The sequence below is a fragment of the Zea mays genome, chromosome 4 (genome assembly GCF_902167145.1).
Source record: "Zea mays cultivar B73 chromosome 4, Zm-B73-REFERENCE-NAM-5.0, whole genome shotgun sequence".
NCBI classification, from domain to species: Eukaryota; Viridiplantae; Streptophyta; class Magnoliopsida; order Poales; family Poaceae; genus Zea; species Zea mays.
In genome coordinates, this window is record NC_050099.1 from 223,695,075 (window position 1) to 223,717,642 (window position 22,568).

The 22,568-nt window shown below is 46.3% G+C and overlaps 1 protein-coding gene across 1 annotated transcript; it reads right to left on the bottom strand.

Moving 5' to 3' along the window:
* Positions 1-896: 896 nt before the first annotated feature.
* On the bottom strand, positions 897-14,931 carry LOC100193965 (uncharacterized). The gene is made up of 9 exons (NM_001139033.1): positions 14,634-14,931; positions 3,370-3,494; positions 2,740-2,789; positions 2,529-2,594; positions 2,403-2,451; positions 1,845-1,927; positions 1,696-1,775; positions 1,514-1,616; positions 897-1,404 (listed from the first exon to the last, which is right to left on the bottom strand). Exons 1-9 carry the CDS (start codon positions 14,744-14,746, stop codon positions 1,204-1,206), a joined length of 870 nt encoding a protein of 289 aa, NP_001132505.1. The 5' UTR covers positions 14,747-14,931; the 3' UTR covers positions 897-1,203.
* Positions 14,932-22,568: the final 7,637 nt, after the last annotated feature.

The window sequence follows — 22,568 nt, forward strand, 5'->3', positions numbered from 1 at the left end:
ACTACGCAGCCTGCGGATATCAGGACGCAAGGAGATTACACTGGCGACCAGCATTAGTTGCTCCAAGTATTACATCTGTTATGTCTCTGGGCCCGCATGTCGGGGCTCAGCACCCTTGTACGTGCCCCCCTTCAGCTATAAAAGGGGAGGCACACACAGCGTTACAACTCAAGCTCACTTAGACTCAGACACACTTAGACCCAGCTCAGGTTCACAAGTTCATACAAGCTCTCAAGCTCAATACATCACACAGTGGAGTAGGTTATTACGCTCCGACGGCCCGAACCACTCTATACCCTTGTGTGTTCTTGTGTTCATTCACCGCTTAGCAGACATGCAAAACGCTTAGGCCCCTCCTCATCTTAGGATTTAGGGTGGGTGCATTCCACCACCCGGCCGAAGATTTCCTCTCCGACAAAGTGATTCTTCAAACCAAACATCCTATAAATGTTAAGGTGGATGACAGGATGAGAGGGAAAATGAGAGAGAAGAAACAGTCTGTAAACTTACATCTGGCTTAAACATAAGAACCAAGAAACTATAGAGAAACAAATGAAGTCTTGTTTTAATAGTGAAAAGCTAACTCCTGTATCGATGAGCTAAATAGTACTCCTTCTGTCTCAAAATAGTATTCAGTTAAGGGTGTTAAGGATTTATACAATATTTAGTATATGTATATTATTTATGTGTTTAGATTTATTATCATCTACTTAAATATAGACACAAAAGTAAAAGGCTAAAAGAATTATATATTGGGACAGAGGGGTACGTTGGAAGCATCTTTATAGCCAGCAGTCGGCTGTACTTGCTCAGTCAAGAAAACGCGACATAGGCCTCCCTCACCAACACTATCTGCTATAAATAAAAGGATCCCGCCAGTACATTCCCTCTACGTGGTCATTGAACCAAATCGCAGTTCCTATGTCGACACATCACTGTCAATTTCCACGGAAGTTCCAGCTGCAATCCGATGCATAGATTACACAGAATGCATATACTTCCAATAGTAGGCTATGCCATCTCCATATCACTGTGACTCATGAGTACAGTGTAAACATGAAGGCAACGTTCTGTTCGTAAGGATTTCAGAACATTTTCCGAGTAACTCATTTATATGATCCGTTATTCGATCTTCAGATATGGTCCTGTTATTCGATCTTCAGACTTACTAAAGCAAAGCCATGTGGAGAAGAACTTCGCCCTCTACTTGGCCTTCTTGGAAGCCTCGTACAAGTAGCCAGCGATAACTACGGCTGCAGCAACTGCTACCCCAAAGGCACTCTGTGCAAGCACGGCGGCGGTTGGAAGATCTGATTTGGATGGTGCTGTGCTGCGAGGCGTGAAGCCAAGCTCAGAGAGTTTCTTGTGTGATTCAGCATAATCTTTGAAGAACGCATCTTCATCCTACGGTACGAACAAAGACATGGTTCTGAATCAGTGGATCTGAAGCTTGTATAATCAAACAAGGTGCTAAAGTGTGCTGTGCACAAGGATATCTATAAGTCTTATTCACCTTTGCATAGAGCTCCACATAGCGCCTAAATTCAGGATCTGATAACAGTGCCTTGTCAGTTGGGAGCTTTAAAAGTCCCTCAGATTCCTCATTCAACAGCTCACTGCAGTAACAATGCACCCTCGTTTAATATGGAATCTAGTCAGTAAACCAAGTAGAAATTCTGACTTTGTTCAACTTACAGAAAGTATGAGTTATCAAACTTAAGAGGCTCCTTTGTCCAGGCACCATCGAATCCAGACCTCTCAGGGTGAGCCCTTCCCTAAAAGAACAAATGTCTCAAGATGTGCGTATGAACAAATGAGTACTCCTTCAGAGACAAACCATTTACCAGAGTATGTCCCCCTGATAGAGCTACAATATCTTTGTCCGATAAGCCCATCCGATAAAAGATGTCCCTCAGATGTGGTGCACCTATTCACGAAATGAATCCAAAAAAACAAGAGATGTACATTAGCAACAGACATGATCAAATAATAAGTACACAATGACATCAAACCATCAGTATACCAAAGCTGGATACAAACACATGTTATATATAGTACTAGTTAAATAAAGGCAGGACCAGGAACAGCTCCTAATAGAAAATAATTTTTAGGGCTAGTTTGGGAACCCCATTTTCCCAAGGGAAATTAGTTCATTTTCCCATGGGAAAATAAGGTTCCCAAACTAGCCCTTATGTTGTTTAATAAAACTTCAGGCAAACATGGAGCCCAGATATGCATAACTGTTCGATGCTGACAGGAACAAGATAGTTTTACACATGAATTACACAAGTACCATTCTTCCTTCCCTCCCTCTCAAACTTCCAGAAAACCACGTTAAAATAATAATGTTAGGATACATGTTACAATTCAATCACACAAGTATAGCCCAAGGTAGTAAATACCTTTCTTAGCATCTGGCAGACGCCCTTCACGGGGGCACACCGACGAATCCTGATTAGTGTCAACCAGTTAAAGAGTGAACATCAGGAAGATGAATCCAATCACGAAGAAATGTTTTTTTTACATACACGTCTGCCAGGAATAAATTCAACAGTTGGCCCCCCAGTCACTTCGACTGCAACCACTCCAGCAAGCTGTTTATAAATTCCATGTAGGTTAGTATTTATACTGAATCCAGAGTTTCACAGTTCCCAACAGGATAAAAAAGCCCAATCACGACAGGGTTAGAGAAGGCCAAACATCCTATAGAAGAGCAAAATGAAGGTGATACCAAATTACCTGATACAGGTCTGCATATGTTATCTTTGGATTCTTTGCTTTGATAGGCTCTAGAGGAAAACAAAAGACAATTGAATAAGCAATAGTAATGATTTCATTTATTTTAGCAGTGAAGAAATACAGAAGAAAACAAGAAACACAAATCACCATCATTCCACATGAAGTACGATATACAAATGTAGTAGGATTCACATAAACTGCAATTGCTCTGACTGAGACACCTCCCGATATTACATTTAAGGCTTAATGGTATACAGGTAACCATTGTCGTGCGTATAATAGTCTAACTGCATGTCTGCATGACAGGGCATAGACCTAGAACCTAATAGTTCTGACCAAGTAGATATTTATGAGAGGACTTCTTCCCTAAGCGGCTAAAAGCATTACATAGTTTTCTTAATTTATCATCCCAGAACAATTGACACGAAAACCAATATATTGTTGTCTGACCTTGAAGATAGCAGAAAACCCACAGCCACAGGAAAGGAGTTTCAGTTTATGAGAAGTAACTAGAAAACGGTGTAAATTGATTTCTTCGAAATCCTCATTCAAGTAGTCCGTACTTAACTTATATGTTAATATATTCTTTCATAGGCATCTAGAATATAATTGAGTATAACCGATGCATACCAAGGAGATCGATAGCAATCTTTAAACCAGCATTTGAACCATGAGTGTACTCTTCTTCATATCTAATCGAACCATTTGCACCACCAGTTTTTGTCTTCAGGTCATAAGTTCCAGCATCATGCCATCTGCAAGGGAGAGCAAAGAAGTCTTCAATGATTGAATGAAGGGAAGAATGGTGTAAGCTCAATCCATATTAAGCAGAATACATTCCTGGCTGAATCCTAGAGCAAATGGAGGTCAAACTGGTGTGATTTTTAACTGGTTACAGATCAACGGCATATAGAGGAACCCAATGTACCTAAAAATATAAAATGGGAACTCCAACATATAAACTAGTCACCATATCAGTTTGACTGGCCCTCTACAAAATTGTGCTCTACTGGAGCTTCTCATAAGCTGTTACTAAGTGAGCACCATATACTTCCTTCTATTAGTGGATAAAATACTTTCTCCTAAGTCCTAACTCATACAGGAATACAGAGGTACCCTACCCACCTCTCAGCAATTCCACAGTCCACATAATGACATGAATAAAGCAGAGGAAATCCCAGTTGAGCTAGAACATGTATCTTGTGTCAGCTTTCCACGATCTCTCTATGGAATTGAAAAAAAAAAACGTTTGTGATAGTGGCAACGTTACTGTATAACACAGATTGTGCTATCGTGTCACAGCCCCTGGCCGACGCGGCGTTGCCGGCGTGAGCTCGGGAACAACTCAGGTGATCGCCGGATACGGAACAACCGGAAGGTTGGTTCGTTTCAGTTTGTATTATTTCTGGGATACCCCTCTTCCAAGTCTTACAGCATGTTTCATACTCCAACACTTGCACGGCCCACACGGCCCATTACAACCTGCTCATTACAGCCCAACACGACCAAATTCAAAACACTCACACCCTGAGACACTATTCCTTCTCGGGCACTTAGACCCGCTCCTCTGATCCACCGGCTTCGTCGGCACTGACATGTCCCCAGGGCGCGGATATCGCTTGTCCCCAAGCGATTGCATCAGGAAAACACTCCTTGACCACATTAGCATCCTCCCATGTAGCAGTCTGCACTGGAAGGTGAGACCACTTGATATCACAGAGTGATAGCCTGATTCCTCTTGTGGACGAGGCGATGATCCGAAATATCTTCAGGTTCCACACTAGCAACAGATAAATCAGCCACACGAGGTAGAGTAGCAAACACAGGTGTGTACCTTGGATGAAACAGCTTAAGTTGCGACACATGAAACACCGGATGAACCTGAGCATCTTGAGGAACCTGAAACGATAAGCCATAGACCCTACCTTGTTCAGAACCCGAAAAGGACCAAAAAACTTGAAGGCAAGTTTTGGGCAGGGTCGATTGACCAGTCTTCTGAGCATACGACTGCAACTTTAGAAGCACTAAGTTCCCAATGCTAAACTCTCTTGGAGTTCTGCCCTTGTCGGCAAACTGTTTCATCCTATGTTGAGCCCGAGTCAAATGTTCTTTGAGCATAGCTGAGTAAGCAGCTCTGTCAGTAAGCCACTGATTTACCTCGACATCATCAGAGTGAGCCAAACAAGGTATAGCAACAGCAGGTGCATCATAGCCATACATCACTATGAATGGAGTACATCCCAAAGAAGAGTGGTAGCTGGTATTATACCAGTACACTGCAAGAGCTAACCAGCCCTTCCATTTCTGAGGGTGGTCATTCACTGCACATCTTAAAGACATCTCCAAACACTGATTGACACGCTCACTCTGACCATCTGTTTGTGGATGGTAGGCAGTAGAGAACAGAAGTTGCACATCCATCAACTGAAACAGATGTCTCCAAAACTGACTAGTAAACAATTTATCTCTGTCAGAAACAATAGATTTTGGAGCCACATGGGGTTCCACTATCTGATCCAAGAAAACTTGAGCCACTTTTTGAGCAGTGAAAGGATGTTTTAAGGGTAGAAAATGTGCAAACTTGGTAAACCTGTCCACCACAACCAGAATAATATCAAAACCTTCAGATTTAGGCAAGCCCTCAATAAAATCCATTGTAATTTCTTCCCAAGCTCCCCTAGGGACAGGTAATGGTTGAAGTAAGCCTGCTGGGTGCACCCTCTCAGACTTGGCTTGCTGACAAATTTGACACTGCTGCACAAATAGCATAACATCAGATTTGAGCCCTTTCCAATAAAAGAATCTCTCCACCCTTTGGTAGGTAGCTGGACCACCAGAATGTCCACCAATTAGCACTGGCATGCAAAGCTGAAATCAGCTTAGTTCTGAGAGCTGAGTTTGCACCAATCCACACTTGCCTGCCCCTCCTAATAATGCCTTGTTGAAGACAGAAGCCTTGCTCATCTGGGCTCTGGATTAGCAGTTTGGTCAGCAGTTCCTGAGCTTCAGCATCAGTGATATAGGAATTGACTACTTCTTGTATCCAAACCGGTTGCACTTCAGACAAAGCAGACAACTCCATGGCTGAACCCACCCTGGAAAGTGCATCAGCAACCACGTTTTCAGACCCTTTCTTGTAAACAATCTAAAATTGAAGGTCCATCAGTTTGGTCATGGCTTTCGTTTGTAAGTCTGATTGGAGGTGTTGCTCCCCTAGGAAGGTAAGGGACTTATGCACCGATCTACAGCTAAGATTAATGCAAGGAACTCCTTCTCAAAGATAGATAAGTGCTTATTATTCTGGCCCAAAGCCTTGCTAATGAAAGCAATTGGTCTCCCTTTCTGCATAAGGACTGCTCCTAAGCCATCATCACATGCATCAGTTTCTATCACAAAAAGCAAATCAAATCTGGGTAAGGCTAGCACAGGTGTGGTGGTTGTTAGACTATGTGTGTGTGAGTGTGTGTGGGCCGGCACCACTGTTGGGCTGCCGGTCCATTAGGGTTAGGGTTTCCTGTGTCTCTATATATTGTAGTCCACCTCTATGCAATACATCGAGTTCACTCTTCTACATGGTATCAGAGAATTAGTTTTAGGGTTTCTTCCTCTCTCTCCCACCGCAGCCGCCGGCGGCTCCCTCCCACCCAGCCGCCGCCTGCCATCGCTGCCCCCGGGAGGCCCAACCTTCCCTCCCGGGGGTGGCCTCCTTCCTCCCAGCCGCCGCCGCTGTCTCCCTGGGCAGGCAGCCGCACCCCCACCCCTTCCCCAGCCGGCTGCCAGCCTTTGGCCCCCAGCCGCCGGCACTCTCCCTCGGCCGCCGAGGCCTCCCTCTTTCCCCCACCCCGTCCGCCTTCCCGCCGGCGGGGCCGTGCAAGGCGCTGGTGGTGCTGCGGGTCCACGCGGGCTCCGTCAGCCCGCGTCTCCAGCCTCTCCCTCTGCGGGGAGTTCCTGCCTGGCCGCGCGCCCGCGCCGCCGCAGGACGACCGCGCGTGCACGCGACCTTCCCTGCCCGGCCGCGTCGCCTCACGACCTGGCGGGGCTGCGAGCGCCCGCGCCGAGGCCGTCGAGGGCCAGACCATGCCGCGCCGTGGCCGCCGGGGCTCGGACCGGGTCCGCCATAGCGACGCCGCCGCCGGGGCAGGCGAGGAGTTCCTCTCCGCCGCGTAGATCCGCCGCCTGCTCGAGGCCTTCGTGTTGTGCCAGGAGGAGTTCCTCGTCTTCGTCGCCCAGGCGCGCTGCCGCGCTGGGGCGCTGCCCGCGGCGGCCGAGAAGACGGTCGCCGAGTTCCACGAGCGCGTGACTGGTCTACGCCCAGGACGCGTGACTGGTCCACCCTCCGGGGCGCGGCGCCTTCACCTCTCCCTTCCTCCTCATCTCCCACTGCTCGGCAGCCCCTCCATGCGGCCTTCTTCCCCGGTGCAGGCGCTCAGGCCGCCAAGGCCCCGCTCGGGCTCGCCCTAAGACCAGCCGCCATCTCCGATCGCCTCTCCCCCTACACCCAGACGTTTGCCCAGATTCGTCGCCGGGCTAGCTCCTCGGCCTTGCTGCCGCTGCAGTAGGCGCGGGCGACCTCGCCGGTCTCTGTTCCTGGCGTGGGTGGCCTCGCCGCCGCCACAGCAGGCGCCCCTAGCAGCGGCACCCTCTCTTCCGCCGCCGCCCGGCCAGCAGGCCGCTCCTGCGCTTTGCAGCCCCTTGTCATCGCGCTAGCCACCTCCTAATTGCCCGTGTTGACGCCCAAGCAGCGCCTCCCACTTTGAGCTTTTCCTGTCACCGATGCCGTCAACACCCCTTGCCAGGTCCGGCGCAGGCCCCTGCCTGGCTGGACCCACCCCGCCGCCTACTCCCTTCATTGGATCCGTCGCTGCCGCGGCCTTCCCGGCCGGATCCACGTTGCTGCGACCTTTTCGGCTCGATCCGCCGTCCCTTTGGCTGAATCGCATCTTCCCGTCCGGATCCGTCGCTGCCGTGGCCTTCCCGACCGGATCCGACATTCCCGTTCTTTTCTGCCGCGGGCGCGGACACCATGATCGGCGCAGCCGCGTGCGCTGCTGTCGGCCTCCCTGGCGGGGCTCCTTGACGTCTGGTCGATCGAAGAAGCAGGTCGGCCTGCCGGTGCCCTTTTGCTGTGTCGCCCTGCCGATCGTTGACGCTCGAACGTCGACCCCTCCCGAAGATCAGGCTTTTGCTGTGCGTCTTCCGACCGCGACCACCTCGACTTCGGCTACCTCGGCATCTAGGGGCTATCGTCTTCTTGGAGCACACAACGGTCTCTACTCCAGCCGCAACATTCGCACCATCACGACGCTGCGACTGCGGGGGGGGGGGGGGGGGGTCAACCCGTCGGCTCCTACCTTCAGCCTCTACTCCAGTCTCATCGTGTGTGGTGCCCCCGTTGCGACTGCGGGGGGATGTTAGACTATGTGTGTGTGGGCCGGCACCACTGTTGGGCTGCCGGTCCATTAGGGTTAGGGTTTCCTGTGTCTCTATATATTGTAGTCCACCTCTATGCAATACATCGAGTTCACTCTTCTACAGTGGTCATAGCTTGTTTCAGGGAATGAAAAGCCTATTGTGCTGCAGTTGTCCACTGAAAACTATGTTGTTTCTGCAGAAGAACAGTCAAGGGTTTAGCTAGCAACCCATAATTCCTCACAAATTTTCTGTATTAGCCTGTGAGCCCAAGGAAAACTCTTAACTCAGTGACATTCTGAGGCTGTGGCCAGGCTAGCATAGCAGCTGCCTTGGCTGGGTCAGCGGCTACCCCTTTTCTGGAAATGATATGCCCCAGATACTGAAGTTCCTGCTGCACAAAGGAACACTTCTTGTGTTTCAGGTAGAACTTGTGTTCTCTAAGCTTAGCAAAGACCAGCCTCAAGTGATCATAATGCTCTTTCAAGGTTGGACTATATATGAGAATGTGATCATAATATCAGCTCCTAAATTAGTGGGCTCTTCCTATTATTAGCTCCTATTGGGGGGTTTGTGACACCCCAGGTGTCTATTTCGTGTTATATCGAGAGATTTATCCTAATCTCGGATGCTCAGTAAAAAATTTATTTCTCACTCGCGTATGTCTCTGATTATCCGGACTATTCATTCACCTTTCATCGAATTCGGAGTTATTCACTCTCACAGAAGGCCAACTTTGGAGCCTATTAAAACTTTTATTTCTCGACACGAATACAAACTCGATAATCAATCTCGATTTGTAAATCTCGTCTGAAGCTCATTTAATCAGGCGCTCGACAGTTGCTAGTCGAGCTGTGTCCGAATCCAATTTCTCGATGTTCGATCTATGTCCAAAAATTAATCCGAGTCCGTGCTCTCAAACGGAATACTCCACGTGTTGGCACCTATTTACTTTTATCCTACTCGGCTTAAAATCTCTGTGTCCCATCTAAATTCAAAAGCCAACCTCGGCAATGATTTTTATTAATCCGACCCGTTTTATTTCGATGCCGAATCTGAAGCCGATCGATCTCGATTCATTTTATTCCTACTTATGCGCGAGAATTTAATTTCCAAGCAACACCCAAATAAAATGTCTCGGTCTATTTTATTCTGTGGCCTCTCGTTCATCCGTACGTCAGTTCGCTCTGTTCCCTGCGTGGGTCTCAGCCAACGAATAAGCGCTGCGCAAATCGGCCGACAGATGACCACTCCTCTCCAACCAATAATTGTCACCGTCTTGATAAACAACTCATACGGGAGCTCTTGTCTCAGAGAAATCAAATAAAAAAATATTTAGCTCCTAAACAATCAGCCCTTTTTCTCTCTAAATAATTCACCAGCATCTGTTTTCTTTTCTCCCGCACGCCACGGTCTGCTCAGGCTTGCAGCCAATACCCGGCCAACGGCTGCCACTGCCAGTCCCTGGCCAGTAGCTGGTCGCCGTTCTCTGCGCCAATAGCTGCAGCCGGCCAGTAGATGGCTGTCGCCCACGGTGGCCAATGGGTTGCTAGCAGTGCCCCGTTAAATCAATCAGCCAGCCACTTCCTTCTTCCATTTTCCTGGCCGCCAGGCTTCTCACGCACGTAGCCTGCTCGTCTTCCACCTCCGGCCACCTTCCTCCCTCTGCTCCTGCTCGTCCATGGAGCCCTGGTGACCGCTCCTCTTGCCATGGAATCCCCCTCTCCGCTCCCTCTCTCCTCAGCGTGTGGTGCCTTCTCTGTTCCATGGTGCTCAGATCCGGCGCGTGCCCCTGCTCCTGCCTTCACGGGCGTCAACGTCGTCGGGGCATCGGCTCCGACCTCCCTCCATGGCGCCACCCCTCCCCCTCGGGGCTCCATTCCTGCGTCCGAGCTCGAGCAGGCGTGCTGGCGTGCCCTCTTCCATGGATGCGCCCCTTCCCGGCACCTCGGCGCTCGGCGGCAGGCAGGCCCCTGCATCCTCCCCTCGCCATCTACTCGACCTCCTCTGGTCCGGACTCGGGTGGGCACTCTCCAGCAATGCGCGAGCGCCATTTTCCATGGCCGCCAAGCTCTCTCCCCTGCTGTTGCTCGCCCTCTCTGTTTCCCCTGGACGCGCACAAGTGTCGGCCGATGACCGCTGTCTCCCCTACGGCTTCTCCCCGTCCGACGCCGTGCATGTCCCGGCTCCATGGCCGCGCGCATCAGAGCCACGCGAACAGCCATCCTCGATGCTTGAGCTCCATCGGCATTCTCCATCCAACGCTCCTGCGCAGAATCTCCTCTGTTCGGCACTATGAAGCACACCTCCATCTCTTGCTCGACGGGATGTCGCAGCGGACTCGAACTCGACCTGCACCTTCCCAACCCATGTTGATCTGCGCAACGCTTGTGCGACGCCGTTGACCTCGCGCAGCAGCCGCGATGCCAGTTCGCGCAGCCACATGGATTCCCTCCGCGTCGCGCCCTCGTCGTGCTCGACGTATTGCAGCAGCAGCAGCAACGCCCTTCGCTGCGCCGCGCTCGCCAAAACGGGCCTCACGTCGTCGATCTGCGCAGCGTCTGCGCGTCGTCGTCGAAACCCACGGCGAGCTCCTCTCTGTCCCGTGTTCCTTGATTTTATAAAATGACTGAACAAATAAATTGTGTAATAATTGTGTATGTCGTTTAATCGCAGCCCCTTGTCGTCGTCGCGCTTCACGCGTCGTTTCTCGACAGAAAGCCAAACCGACATACATGCATGCGCGACACGAGTCGGCCAGGTTATTCGCTTTAGAAAAATTGTGATTTCGTTTTATTTACGATTCAGTCGATGGCGTGAATATGTGCGTGAAAGTATAATTGTATGAATGAAAGCGTGTAGAGAAGAAGACGAAGTAGAAAGAAACTCGGATGTTTTTATATTTTGATAGGAAAAATGTGCGATGCGTTGTTTGATGCGAAGACTAAGTTTAAATAAATAAATAAATAAATAAATGCGGATCATGTTTTGGGGAATGTATCGATACGTGTTTATGTGAAAAGTGTATCTGTTTTATGCAATGTGATGGGATTCGTGATTATATCGGGGATATATTTATTGATGTGACGAATAGTTTAGAAAATGCTAGTTGTGTGGAGGATGTATTGTTAAGACATGAGTGCCGGAGTTCATATATTAGTGGTTACGCTACGATGATCGAAGTGTCTCGAGTGCACGCCACAATATGGTTGTATGCGAAACGGGGTTATGCGCATGATGAGTTTAGTAAAAAAATCCATCGGAGTGTTAAGTTGAGGTTTATTTGTGCGCGGAAAGTAATAATGTGTTTAATACCAGAACTCTTAGTTGATAGTAGAAATTGTTTTGACTTATATAGAGAGGTGGTTGTCTACAGTGTCTTCCAATTTAATGTTTAGTTCGCCACTGTGTCTTTGTATATCTTGTGCTACTTTCATTATATTTATACATACGCATCTTGCATCTTATTTAGGACCGAGAGATGATGATCGTGCGAGATAAAGGACGTGGAGTGGAGCTGACTCCAAGACGGTGTTGGCAGACGCCTTGAATATGGACAGACAGAACAAAGGCCAGGATAGGAGATGCTCACCAAGCGAGTATCCCCGAGCAAACACTATCTAGTGTTGAATTCCAGGCAAGCCTCAGTTTTATGCATAACCATTTATATATGCTATTTTACTACACTTAATGTTTGTAGGCTTGTACCGTGCACTTAAGTGTAGGAGTTGCCTGAAACCCTAGTTGCATGAACTCAGGATTCCTTTTGAGATGGATACTAGTATGATAGGTCGAGTAGCTGCTATGCTAAATCAGGATCTCGGTAGAAGTCGAGTGATTTTTCTAGCACTCGCGCGAGGTCAGGAATTGGTTGTATCCATTTTGATAACAGAATGATGATGGTCTGTGGACACGGATCCATGGGGATGCGTTGTCTACGAGACAAAATTGGAATAAGGATTAACGTGCGGATACCTGTGTCAAGCGTTTGAACATACTAAACACATGTCGGGAAATATGGTAACCGGTAAGCCTAGTACCTGAGTGAAGCCGGGCGCGGACTTTACCCCTCACTTGTCCTGAGACTGGGTCTCCCATTCCAGATATGGTGGGTACAAGTGCGGCCACTGCACGGCGGCGGTCGAGGTCAGTGGAGCATTGTATGCCAAGGCGGTGAGTCCTGGCCACGAACGGGGGATCGATGGGAACGGTTGATGTGTGTGGGGACGGAGTGCCCCTACATGTCGTGTGTTTAGGTTTACCTTGCAAGGTTAAAACTCGATTCGAATCGTCTGCTTCTCGCAGCTAATGAGACTGCTTGATCCATTGTACTGCATTGAGTAATAAGTGGAAATGAGGTTACTTACAAAAGATGTTGGTTGACTAAATTGCTTGCTACCATGAATGGATAGTTAGGTGCTCATCTAGTCAAAAATTATTATTCTAGAACTTGAAAATCTAAAACTTGATTTCAGACTCAGCTAGTGCTTTTGGCAAACCAAACCCCTCAGCCAAACAGCTTCATGGTCTAGAGGTAGAGGAGTAGACTCCTCACACCGGGTAAGTCTAGCAGAGTATCAACTTTGCTTGTGGCATAATTTTTGCAGGTACCTCCTTGTTTTGGGTGATGGTGTGACTTGGCCTCCATCCCTGCCACCGGGATAGATGGTCGAGTGGGTTACTGCTTCCGCAGGAGAGGACCAGGAGGAGTAGCGTGGCCAGGCTTCGCCATGTTACTCGGTTTTCTCCGTTAGTTATTTCCGCTGCATTAAAATTTATGGTTATTATTTCTAAAACTCCGATAATGTAATCACTAATGATACTTCTTAAAATTGTGGTATTATGCTTTATTGTATTTCTCTGTGCCTCACCTTCGTGTGAGCTAGTGGTATTCGATCCTGGATAAGTGGCTTTATCGGACTAGATCCGAGGGACTGACGGGTTATTCCGGTTTAAGTGTGTTGGTGCCTTTAAGGGTGCGACTTGGGCACTTAAGCTGGAATGATCTGGGCGGTTCCGCCACAGGGTTGTTCCTTCCTTTTTATTAGTTACCAAAGTAGTGGGTCTTTCCTATTATCAGCTCCTAAATTAGTGGGCTGAGGGCTATATATATATCCTTGTAAACCACAGGGAGGAGGCAAGCAATAAACTATCTCCTACACTCCTATTCTCTCAAGCCTACGGTTGAGGTGCTTATCCTCACCGGAGAAGATGGACGGCGGCTACGAACTACATAGCCGTGGTCCGACCAGTCAGGGGTTTGACGCCCTTGACACTTTCATTCCCAAACTAATCACGCTCCATCCTCCTTCCCCCTTCACCTGACTGATCATGGTACTGCCCTCCCGACTCATGATCCCATTCCCTTCCTCCACGACCATAACCCCGAGAACCTCCACCAGCTCCATCAGATCCTGAATCACCCACCTCCAAATCCTTTGCAAGCAATTCCAAACGTAAACGTGCCACGGTCTTACCAGTTTCATCAACCTGACGAGTCAGCACTGATCTCTCCTCCTCGGCCTTCTTCCGTTCCTCCTCTCTCCTTGCCGCCATGGCGACGAAATATGCCGGCTCCTGCAGTCGTTGGTGACTCGCCTCCATTACCTTGAGTCGATCTCCTAGTCGATCCAGCACCTTCGCCATCTTCTCCCACCTTTCCTCGTTTCGCTGTTACGATGTCACCATGGTCGACAGCAGAAACTGCATCTGCGTCGAGGACCGCTTGGCTCTAATACCACTTGTCACAGCCCCTGATCGACGCGGCGTCACCCGCGTGAGCTCGTGAACAACTCAGGTGATCGCCGGACACAGAACAACCAGAAGGTTGGTTCGTTTCAGTTTGTATTATTTCTGGGATACCCCTCTTCCAAGTCTTACAGCATGTTTTATACTCCAACACTTGCACGGCCCACACGGCCTATTACAACCTGCTTATTACAGCCGAACGCGACACCGAATTCAACACTCACACCCTGAGACACTATTCCTTCACGGGCACTTAGACCCGCTCCTCCGATCCACCGGCTTCGTCAGCACTGACATATGGTTTTGATTTTAATGAGGGTTCTACCTTAACGATTCTAACAACATCAATCAACGGGATCAGATGCGTGAATTTAACAACTCGAAACTCATCACCCCCTACTCTTCACTTGTCAATGCGACAACCGCGGTAAGGAAACTAAGATTAGGATGCGCTTAACGATAGAGCACGCGCACGCAGGCAAGACGCTCGACAAATTGCTTCGCCAAAAAGCCAAACCAAAATCAGACGAAACCACTACCAGGCACGGAAACAGACCAGTGATCTCAACCGTGAAGCACGAGAGAGCAGCAAGCAGGCCACTAAGCCGGCAAGAGTCCAACAGCCCAGGAATCCCCATGCCAATCAGAGGCAACAGGGCCGCGAAAAAAATCGACAGTAGTAGGGGGTTCGAGGGAGTATACTAGCGCGCGAGGAGGTGAGCGATTGGCGCACGTACGCGAGGCGGAGCATGATCGGGGCGCATCCCTTGTTGGAGATGAGGGCGCGGAGGTGGCGGCGCGCCCTGTCGACCTGGCGCAGGTATTCGGCGTCGACCATGGGAGCCGCCATCGCCGGCGCCTCAGCCGCGGATTCCTGGAGATCGGAGAGTTGGAGTGGAACCGTGGGCGGAGCGGAGGCGTGTGGGTGGCGAGTGCTGACTGACTGCTGAGCAGTGGGGGATGGGAAGGGAGGAAACAACAACTGACGAGGCGAACAAGATAACGCAAGCGAGCGATTCTATTGGCCTCCAGTTGCCGGCGCCAATCAACCATCCGCAGACCCGCTTGATCTGCATATGCTCGTCTCGTCTCCCCGCACCCGCACCCGTACCCGCACCCGCACCGGTACCCGAACCCGTACCAGGAACCCGGGGGGCTACGGGTGGTATAGGTGTCGGAGTAGGGATGAAAACGGGACGGGTATCCGGAACGGGTACCGGATACGGGTACCAAAACGGGACGAATTTTCGGATACGGAAACGGGTATTTTATTTGTCGGGACGGATACGGGTACTACCCGGATATTGGCTCTCGGATACGGGTAGGATACGGAATCACTAATACCCGGTCAGTACCCGAAAATCCCGGGTAGGATACGGGTACTATTCGGGCGGGTACCCGGTTTCTGGATTTGGCTTGGGCCTACTTCCTGTTGGGCGTTGGCTGTTGGGCTGCTTGATCGGTCGGCCCATCAAGCATCAGGTGTTTAGGGTTTAGCGCTGATCCACATCCAGTGATCCAGGCATCCAGCCGCTGAGCGCCCGAGCCACAACCAGTCAGCCGACCACCGTGACGCCGTCCTGTGCTCCCGGCCGCCGGCGCCCGCCACGAACGCCGTCCCATCTCCCGTGCTCCCGGCCGCCGCCGCCCGCCACGAACGCTGTCCCATCTCCCGTGCTCTGGTGGACGAGCAGTCGAGCTTGAGCACGAACGCCGCCACGCGCGGTCACCGGCTCACCGCTGCGCTGGGCGCTGGCACAGGGTGCGTGGGCAGTCGAGCTCGAGCAGCTTCTAGAAGGGAAGGCCGTCGACACCACCGCCCCCACAGCCCCACCTCACTGCCTCGCCGTCGGCCCCCCACCTCACTGCCTCGCAGCGGCCGGGCACACCATCATAGCAGAGCAGCCAGCCAGGTACTTCACTTCATCTGTGATATCCAGCCATCCAGGTAGAGGTAGCAAACAGCCAAACACGAGTATGCAAATGTGTTGAATTGGAACCTTGATAAGGAAATATTTGCTCTTTCTTTGGACAATGTTGCTGCAAACAAGGTAGCAGTTGAGATAGTGACTCAAAATTGCAAAGAGCTGCTTGTCTGTGATGGAAAATTTTTTCATGTTAGATGTGCAAATCATATACTGAACCTAGTTGCTAGAGATGGGTTATCATGCATTGGAAGTGTCATTGGAAATATTAGGCAGTTTGTAACAATTATCAAAAGATCACCTTTGCAATTGGAGGCATTTGAGAAGTGTGCTAAAGAATGTGATCTGGACCCTAAAAAGGCTCTTTCCTTAGATGTTGCCACTAGATGGAACTCCACATACATCATGATTAGAGATGCCATTTACTATAAGAATGCTTTTGATCGTCTTGCTAAAAAAGATAAGGACAAATATGGTCAATTGGTCATATCAATCCTTCAAGCACTGAGTGGTTGAATGCTGCAAATATTAGCAAGTGTTTGAAAAAATTCTATGATGTCACATTGCTTTTTTCTGGCACTTCATATCCTACTGCAAATCATTTCTTTCGCAAGTTTTCTGAGATTAAGATGGCTATTGCAAGATGGTGTGATAGTAGTGATCTAACAATTTGCACAATGACATTTTCTATGAGACAGAAGTTTGATAAATATTGGGAAATGAATAATGTAGCTTTGGCAGTGGGAGCATTTCTTGATCCTAGATACAAACATAGGATGGTTGAGCTATATATATCTAAGATGTATGACATTGATAAAGCTGAGTTAGAGAAGTTGGTATTCATGAATGTTATCAATGAATTATTTACATATTATTCATCAGTCATCACTACAAAATCAACCACAAAAACCTCAAAAGGTGCTACTTCAAAAGAGAGTGAGTTTGTTCGACATAAAAATACTTTGGTGGATGAGGATGATGATGAGGTTGATCTTGATGAGTTGTATGTAATAACAAGCAATGACAAGAAGGTGTCAGAGTTGGATTTGTACATGAGTGAGGACCTAGTGAAGGTCAATGACAATGAAACAACATTTGATGTCCTATCATGGTGGAAAGGGCAAGTCACAAATTTTCCTATTCTTTCAACCCTTGCTCGTGATGTTTTGTCTATGCAAGTTTCTATTGTTGCTTCAGAGTCTGCATTTAGCTCTGGTGGACGCATTGTTGATGCATTCCGTTCAAGGCTCAAACCAGAAATTATTGAGGCATTGGTTTGTTGTAAATATTGGAAGATTGCTTTAGAGAAAGGTATTGTTATATTTATAGCGTAATGATTCACATCATCATCATGATCAATAACATGTTTTCTATTAATTTCAGATTTGGAGAATGAAATTAAAACCTTAACTGAAGCTATGGATGGAGTTGACTTGGAGGATGATTTTGCAATTGGGACTTGAGATGTTAGACTTCAAGTTACCATGGAATGGATGATGTTGAACTTGTTATTTAATATTTATTGTTGTAATGCTGTGGAACTATATTGTCTTGTTTGCACTTCTTCACTTGTTATGTTGTTCTGAACTGGACATGATCAAATGACTATCTATTGTGATTTGTGTTGTTTCATTTTGTGATGTGAAGTGTTGAACACTTGAACGTGTTAAATGATGTCATTTATCTACTATCTATCTGTTATATACTTGTGGATTATGCCTAAAAGAGGGGACATGTTGTCGAATTTTTTTTTAATATTGTGTTGTTGGTTCCACATTTGATCTATCATATATATGATTATGTATTGCTTAATTTATGTGTTTGTTGGATGGTTGGGCAATTAATGCCATCAGTACGAACTACCCGACAACTATCCGGTACCTACCCGATTAGTATCCGTTATCCGTTTCTTATCCGCCCGTATTATTACCCGGTCCCATCCTGTATCCGTCCCGAATCTGAAGTACCCGTATCCGGTCCCGTATCCGAGATAAATACATTAGGGTAGGATACGGGATGACCCTGTATCCGGCTGTATCCGTCCCGTTTTCATCCCTATGTCGGAGTCAGCCCGTGCCTAATGTGACTGACTGTCCACGACTCCTCTTGCACAGCTGATTACACTATTTATACAGTGAAATACTTCACAAATATATGACATCATTGATTTTTTTTTAAAAAAGTAACCACTCATCTCATTCAAAATATTTATTTAAAAATGTAAAATTTTAAATTAAGCACAAACTACCTTAAGTGATAAAAAAATCACAAAAAATAAATGATAACTTATTATTTTTTGAATAAGACAAGTTTTCAATGTTTTTTTAAACTCAACGGTGTCAAATATTTATGAACGAAAGGAGTATAAAATAGTGAATAAGGCAGGAGATATAACAGGGTAGCTGCTGAAGACAGCAGTGGCGGGCCCAGGAGTGTTTCATGGGTATTCATTGAATACCCAAGTTTTTAATGATCTATAATAATTTGTTATTACACAAAATAGTGTTAGAACAATAATTTCTTTAATTTTTTTGAATTTTTGATTACCTAATCTTAAATGTTTGGGCTCGCTTCTGGAAGACAGCCTTAAACACTAGCAAGACAAGTTGTCATAAATCTCGTTTCGTTTGTTTCTGTGTTGAAGTCGTTCCTTCATGTTTTCGCCGCTAAACTCAGTCGCGCTGAAAACATGTTTATTCAGGTCTAGAATTCAACCTAATTAAAGTAAGTATAATAAGGTTATGTAGACGGGTTGTAAGGGATGTCATATCAGATTTACAATAATGTAGAAGAAAGAGAAATAAAGCGGACTGATCATTAGTAGTCAGCTAAGAGTGGGCTCTACATAGACTCCAAGATACTTTGTGAGAGAAAAAGATGGACCAAATATTAAATATAGCTTATATAATTGGAGGATTATTATATGATTAGACTTTAAGTTGGCTATATATATAGCTTATATCATGGGAAGATACATGACAACACTATAAAACCTGTTATAGGCTATATTATTAAGGTCATGTTCCAAAGCTCTATAACTAATAGTTAGCCGCTAAAATTAGTTGATAAGTTTAGAACAGGTCAGCTAATAGACTAGCTGATTGCTTTACCTCTCAAATATCTATTATTTGTTAGTTGCTCCAACCCATCTAAACCAGCTAATAACTTACTAGTCGACTAATATAATTAGCTCTAGAGGTTTGGAATATGACCTAAACTTGGTCTTAGGCTATGTACAACTCTAAGATGTTGGATCGATTTTTCAAGTACAAGAGATAGTTAAGAGACGACACAATAAAACCTTGAGCACGTGGATCATAAATGCAGTTAGAGCATCTCCAAAGGTGTCTTAAATTGGTGTTTTATCTTGAAATATAGGTATAAAAACAGTGCTATATTTTACAATTTTTTATAAAAAAGAGCACACCATAAAGTGATCCAAATACATGTTTTCTATATCATTCTTAATATTTTCTTTTCTAATAATATAATTTACTTCCTAAAATACATGATTTACTGTTAGAACTCATTTGTTTTTAGTGTCCTAAATATATTAGATGATATAATATTTTGATTTTAGGGTGTTATTTCGAGGTACCTTGTTAGAAATGTTTTTAGAAGATAATATGTATGGAGAGTCATGTAAAGACAGGCTCTTCATGAAGAATCTGCCTCCTATATTTTTTAAATCAATCATGTAGACACTATATATTAAATAGGGTTGTAGATACCTTTACAGTCCAAATAAAATCCAACTAGAACTGGGCATTTTTCTTTCGCTCGCGTGCTGCAACAAAAACAAAATAATACTCCAAATGCATATTGTATTATTATTATTATAAAAACGACATTATAAATATGATGTTTACAACATTATGTTGTATAGCATATACTCAGAAAAGAAATGGTCAATGTTGTCAGTGAGGACTGTATTAATGAAATAAAAAAGTAGGTGAATCTAAAAGAGATAAAATACATGAACAACAAATGGAACCAGAACCAAACCAAAAGAGTAAAATAACACTAGTATTATAGAAGCATGACTTCATAATAAGATCGTAAAAAGCTTCAGCTCATGACCACTACTATCTTACATGTCAACATACTCATTACTTCTTGTGTCATAAGTACTACCTCCATTTTTTATTTGACGCTAAATAGTACAAAAATGAATAGTAAAACCTCAAATAAAAAATGAAGGGAGTACAATTTTCCTAGATTCAGTTATTATAGCTATCCGGAATCCACAAACCATCTTGACCTATGGTCAGAATTTCTTTGAATATCTCCGTAAGTTTATTTGAGATTTGAGCAAAACTTATATTACAAAAAAATATGGTCCCTAGGTTCTCTTTATTGAAACTATGTTCCTTTTATTTTTGTTTCAATTTGGTCTACTCTTTTCCCTTGGAAAATTATAGAGCAACCCTATGGGGTATTAGCAACGCCCACCAAAGATATAAAATACTACTATTGTTTTAGCTTTACTAACATCAACTATTGTGGTAAAACTAATCGGTCTAATAGTAGGTGTGGGCAAAATACCTAATATCCAAACCTCGAACCCAAATTACCCAAATCTAAAATACTCGAAGCCGAAATATCTAATCACAATTCTGGATAGCAATTACAAAAACCCGAATTTAGATTAGGTAGTTCATATAATGTTACCTGGTGTAACGCCCTGAATTTGGGGTATAAATTTTTTTCTCCACTATTTACCAAATTCAGACGTTACTCTCTTTTCTCTTCCTGTTTCGCTCATTCCTCCTATTTTCAAAGCAATATAGAGACCGGTGTCCGTATCACGTGTAAACAAAACCCTAAGTTGATATTGTTGTTGCATCATGCCGTAGCATATTTATTTTTGTCTGAGGTTGTGCCTAGGCATGCGTTTGTCTAGTTTTGGTTTTTGATTCGCAGAATAACTTGATTAGAAGCAAGCGAGATCGAGTAGAGGGAATCAACCCCGCAGTCCAGCCCGGCCCTGGTGCGCGCGACCAGGCGCCCCTGCCCTCCCCCATGCACGCCCCCTTCCCCCAATTCTCTTTCCCGCGCAGAGTAACCACCCTCTCCCTCTCCCTCTTCCACCTCTTTTCCACTCTCTCCCTGCCCTAGGGTGGATCCCGGTGAGCGGTTGCTGCCGCCCGTCGAGCTCGTGGTGAGCTTCCCCTCTCCTCCCTCCCCTCTCTCCCTCCTCCCTTCCTCCCCCTGCGCTGCCCGCCCGACGGTGGCCCCCGGCTCGTGGATCCCCCCCCGGCGCGTGTCCCCAGCGCGGCGTGGCCCTAGCACGTGCCCCCCGACATGGATCGACCATGGCGCGGTGCCCCGCCATGGCCCCTACGCAGCCCCTGCGCGGCTCGGTTCCTGTGCATGCGCCCTGTCCCCGTGCGCGTAGCCCCAGCGCGTGTCGTAACGTTTTAAACCTCGTTGGAGCCACGTGTGGTGTCGCGCGCTTCGTCGCGCGACAATCCTTTTTAATTCCGTTTAAGTCAGCGTTGTGTCGCGTGCTTCGCCGCGCGACAATCCTTTTTAAATTCACCTAGAATTGTGTATATTAATTTAAGTGTGTAGTGTAACGACGATTAATCAAGTATCGAACTAATCAGGATCTAGTGCCAATTTTATTTATGCATTGCACTAATATCAATTAACGTGATTATGGTGAGATAAGTATTTTAGTCCATAACTGTTAAATGAAAGCGCTATGTCTCTCGGCTGTAGCTTCGACCGTCATAGTTTCTTTTCTCGCATAGTCGTAGATGCGAGCCCTGCGCCACGCGTCTGTTTAGTTGTTATACTTTATTGTGTGGTGTATTGTTTCTTTCTATGTTAAGAATGTGGAATATATGTTTGAACTCGTATAGATAACGGTCCGTTGGCGGAGTCCGAAGGAGTTGCAGGCGAAGACCCTGAGCAGTAGCTGGTTGGTGAAGGCAAGTGTTCTCTGACCTATCTATGTCCTATACATTTTATAATTCACCTCCCCGCATTTACATAATGTATACCTAAGGATTGACTAGTCTTTGTTTATCCTGTCCTTGTTCACCTATTTGGGTTTGATCATTTTTGGATTAGATCTATGCAAGCACTTTACTTTAATCAATGAACATGATGAGATTATTTATGATACGATGTTTTCTTTTGGAAATGATGATGGCATTGTGATATTTAAGGGGGCTCGATCGGTTTCTCGAGTGCCTCTCCGTAAGGACTGGTTCGTTGGATGACCACCCGGGAAAACAATACTTCGGTTGCATAGGTATTGGTCAAATCACTCCTTACTAACATGGTCACAATAGTGTCATATTTCTCTGGGAGAGATCTAAGGAACTTGTGAGTGAAATCCACATCCGGTACATTAAAACCAAGTCCCTTGAGCTCATTCACTATCTCATTTAACCGGTTAAACATGTCAGACACACTTTCATCCTCCTTCATGATAAATTGCTCAAACTTTCCTTTGCATACATACAACTTAGCACACTTCACAATTGTAGTTCCTCATAAATTTCCATTAGCTTTGTCCAAATCTCATGAGCGGTTGTGAGATTTTTGATACGGTTGAACTCATTTATGTCTAGAGCATCATAGAATATATTCATAGCTTGATCATTGGTTAGAACATTTTCATTATCACTAGGTGATGGTTCATCTGGCTTCAATACAACAAACCCATCTCTAACAATAGGCCAAATCTTTTCTCCCATAGCTTTAAGATGCATTGACATTCTTATTTTCCAATAG

Bases quoted from the DNA above. Each gene is read 5' to 3' on its own strand.
- LOC100193965 (NM_001139033.1), bottom strand. From the start codon at position 14,746: ATGGCGGCTCCCATGGTCGACGCCGAATACCTGCGCCAGGTCGACAGG. The intron at 2,790-3,369 runs GTATGCATCGGT...GTTTTCCTCTAG, and splicing joins GATTGCTATCGATCTCCTTG to AGCCTATCAAAGCAAAGAAT. The intron at 1,405-1,513 runs GTGAATAAGACT...TTCGTACCGTAG, and splicing joins ATGTGGAGCTCTATGCAAAG to GATGAAGATGCGTTCTTCAA.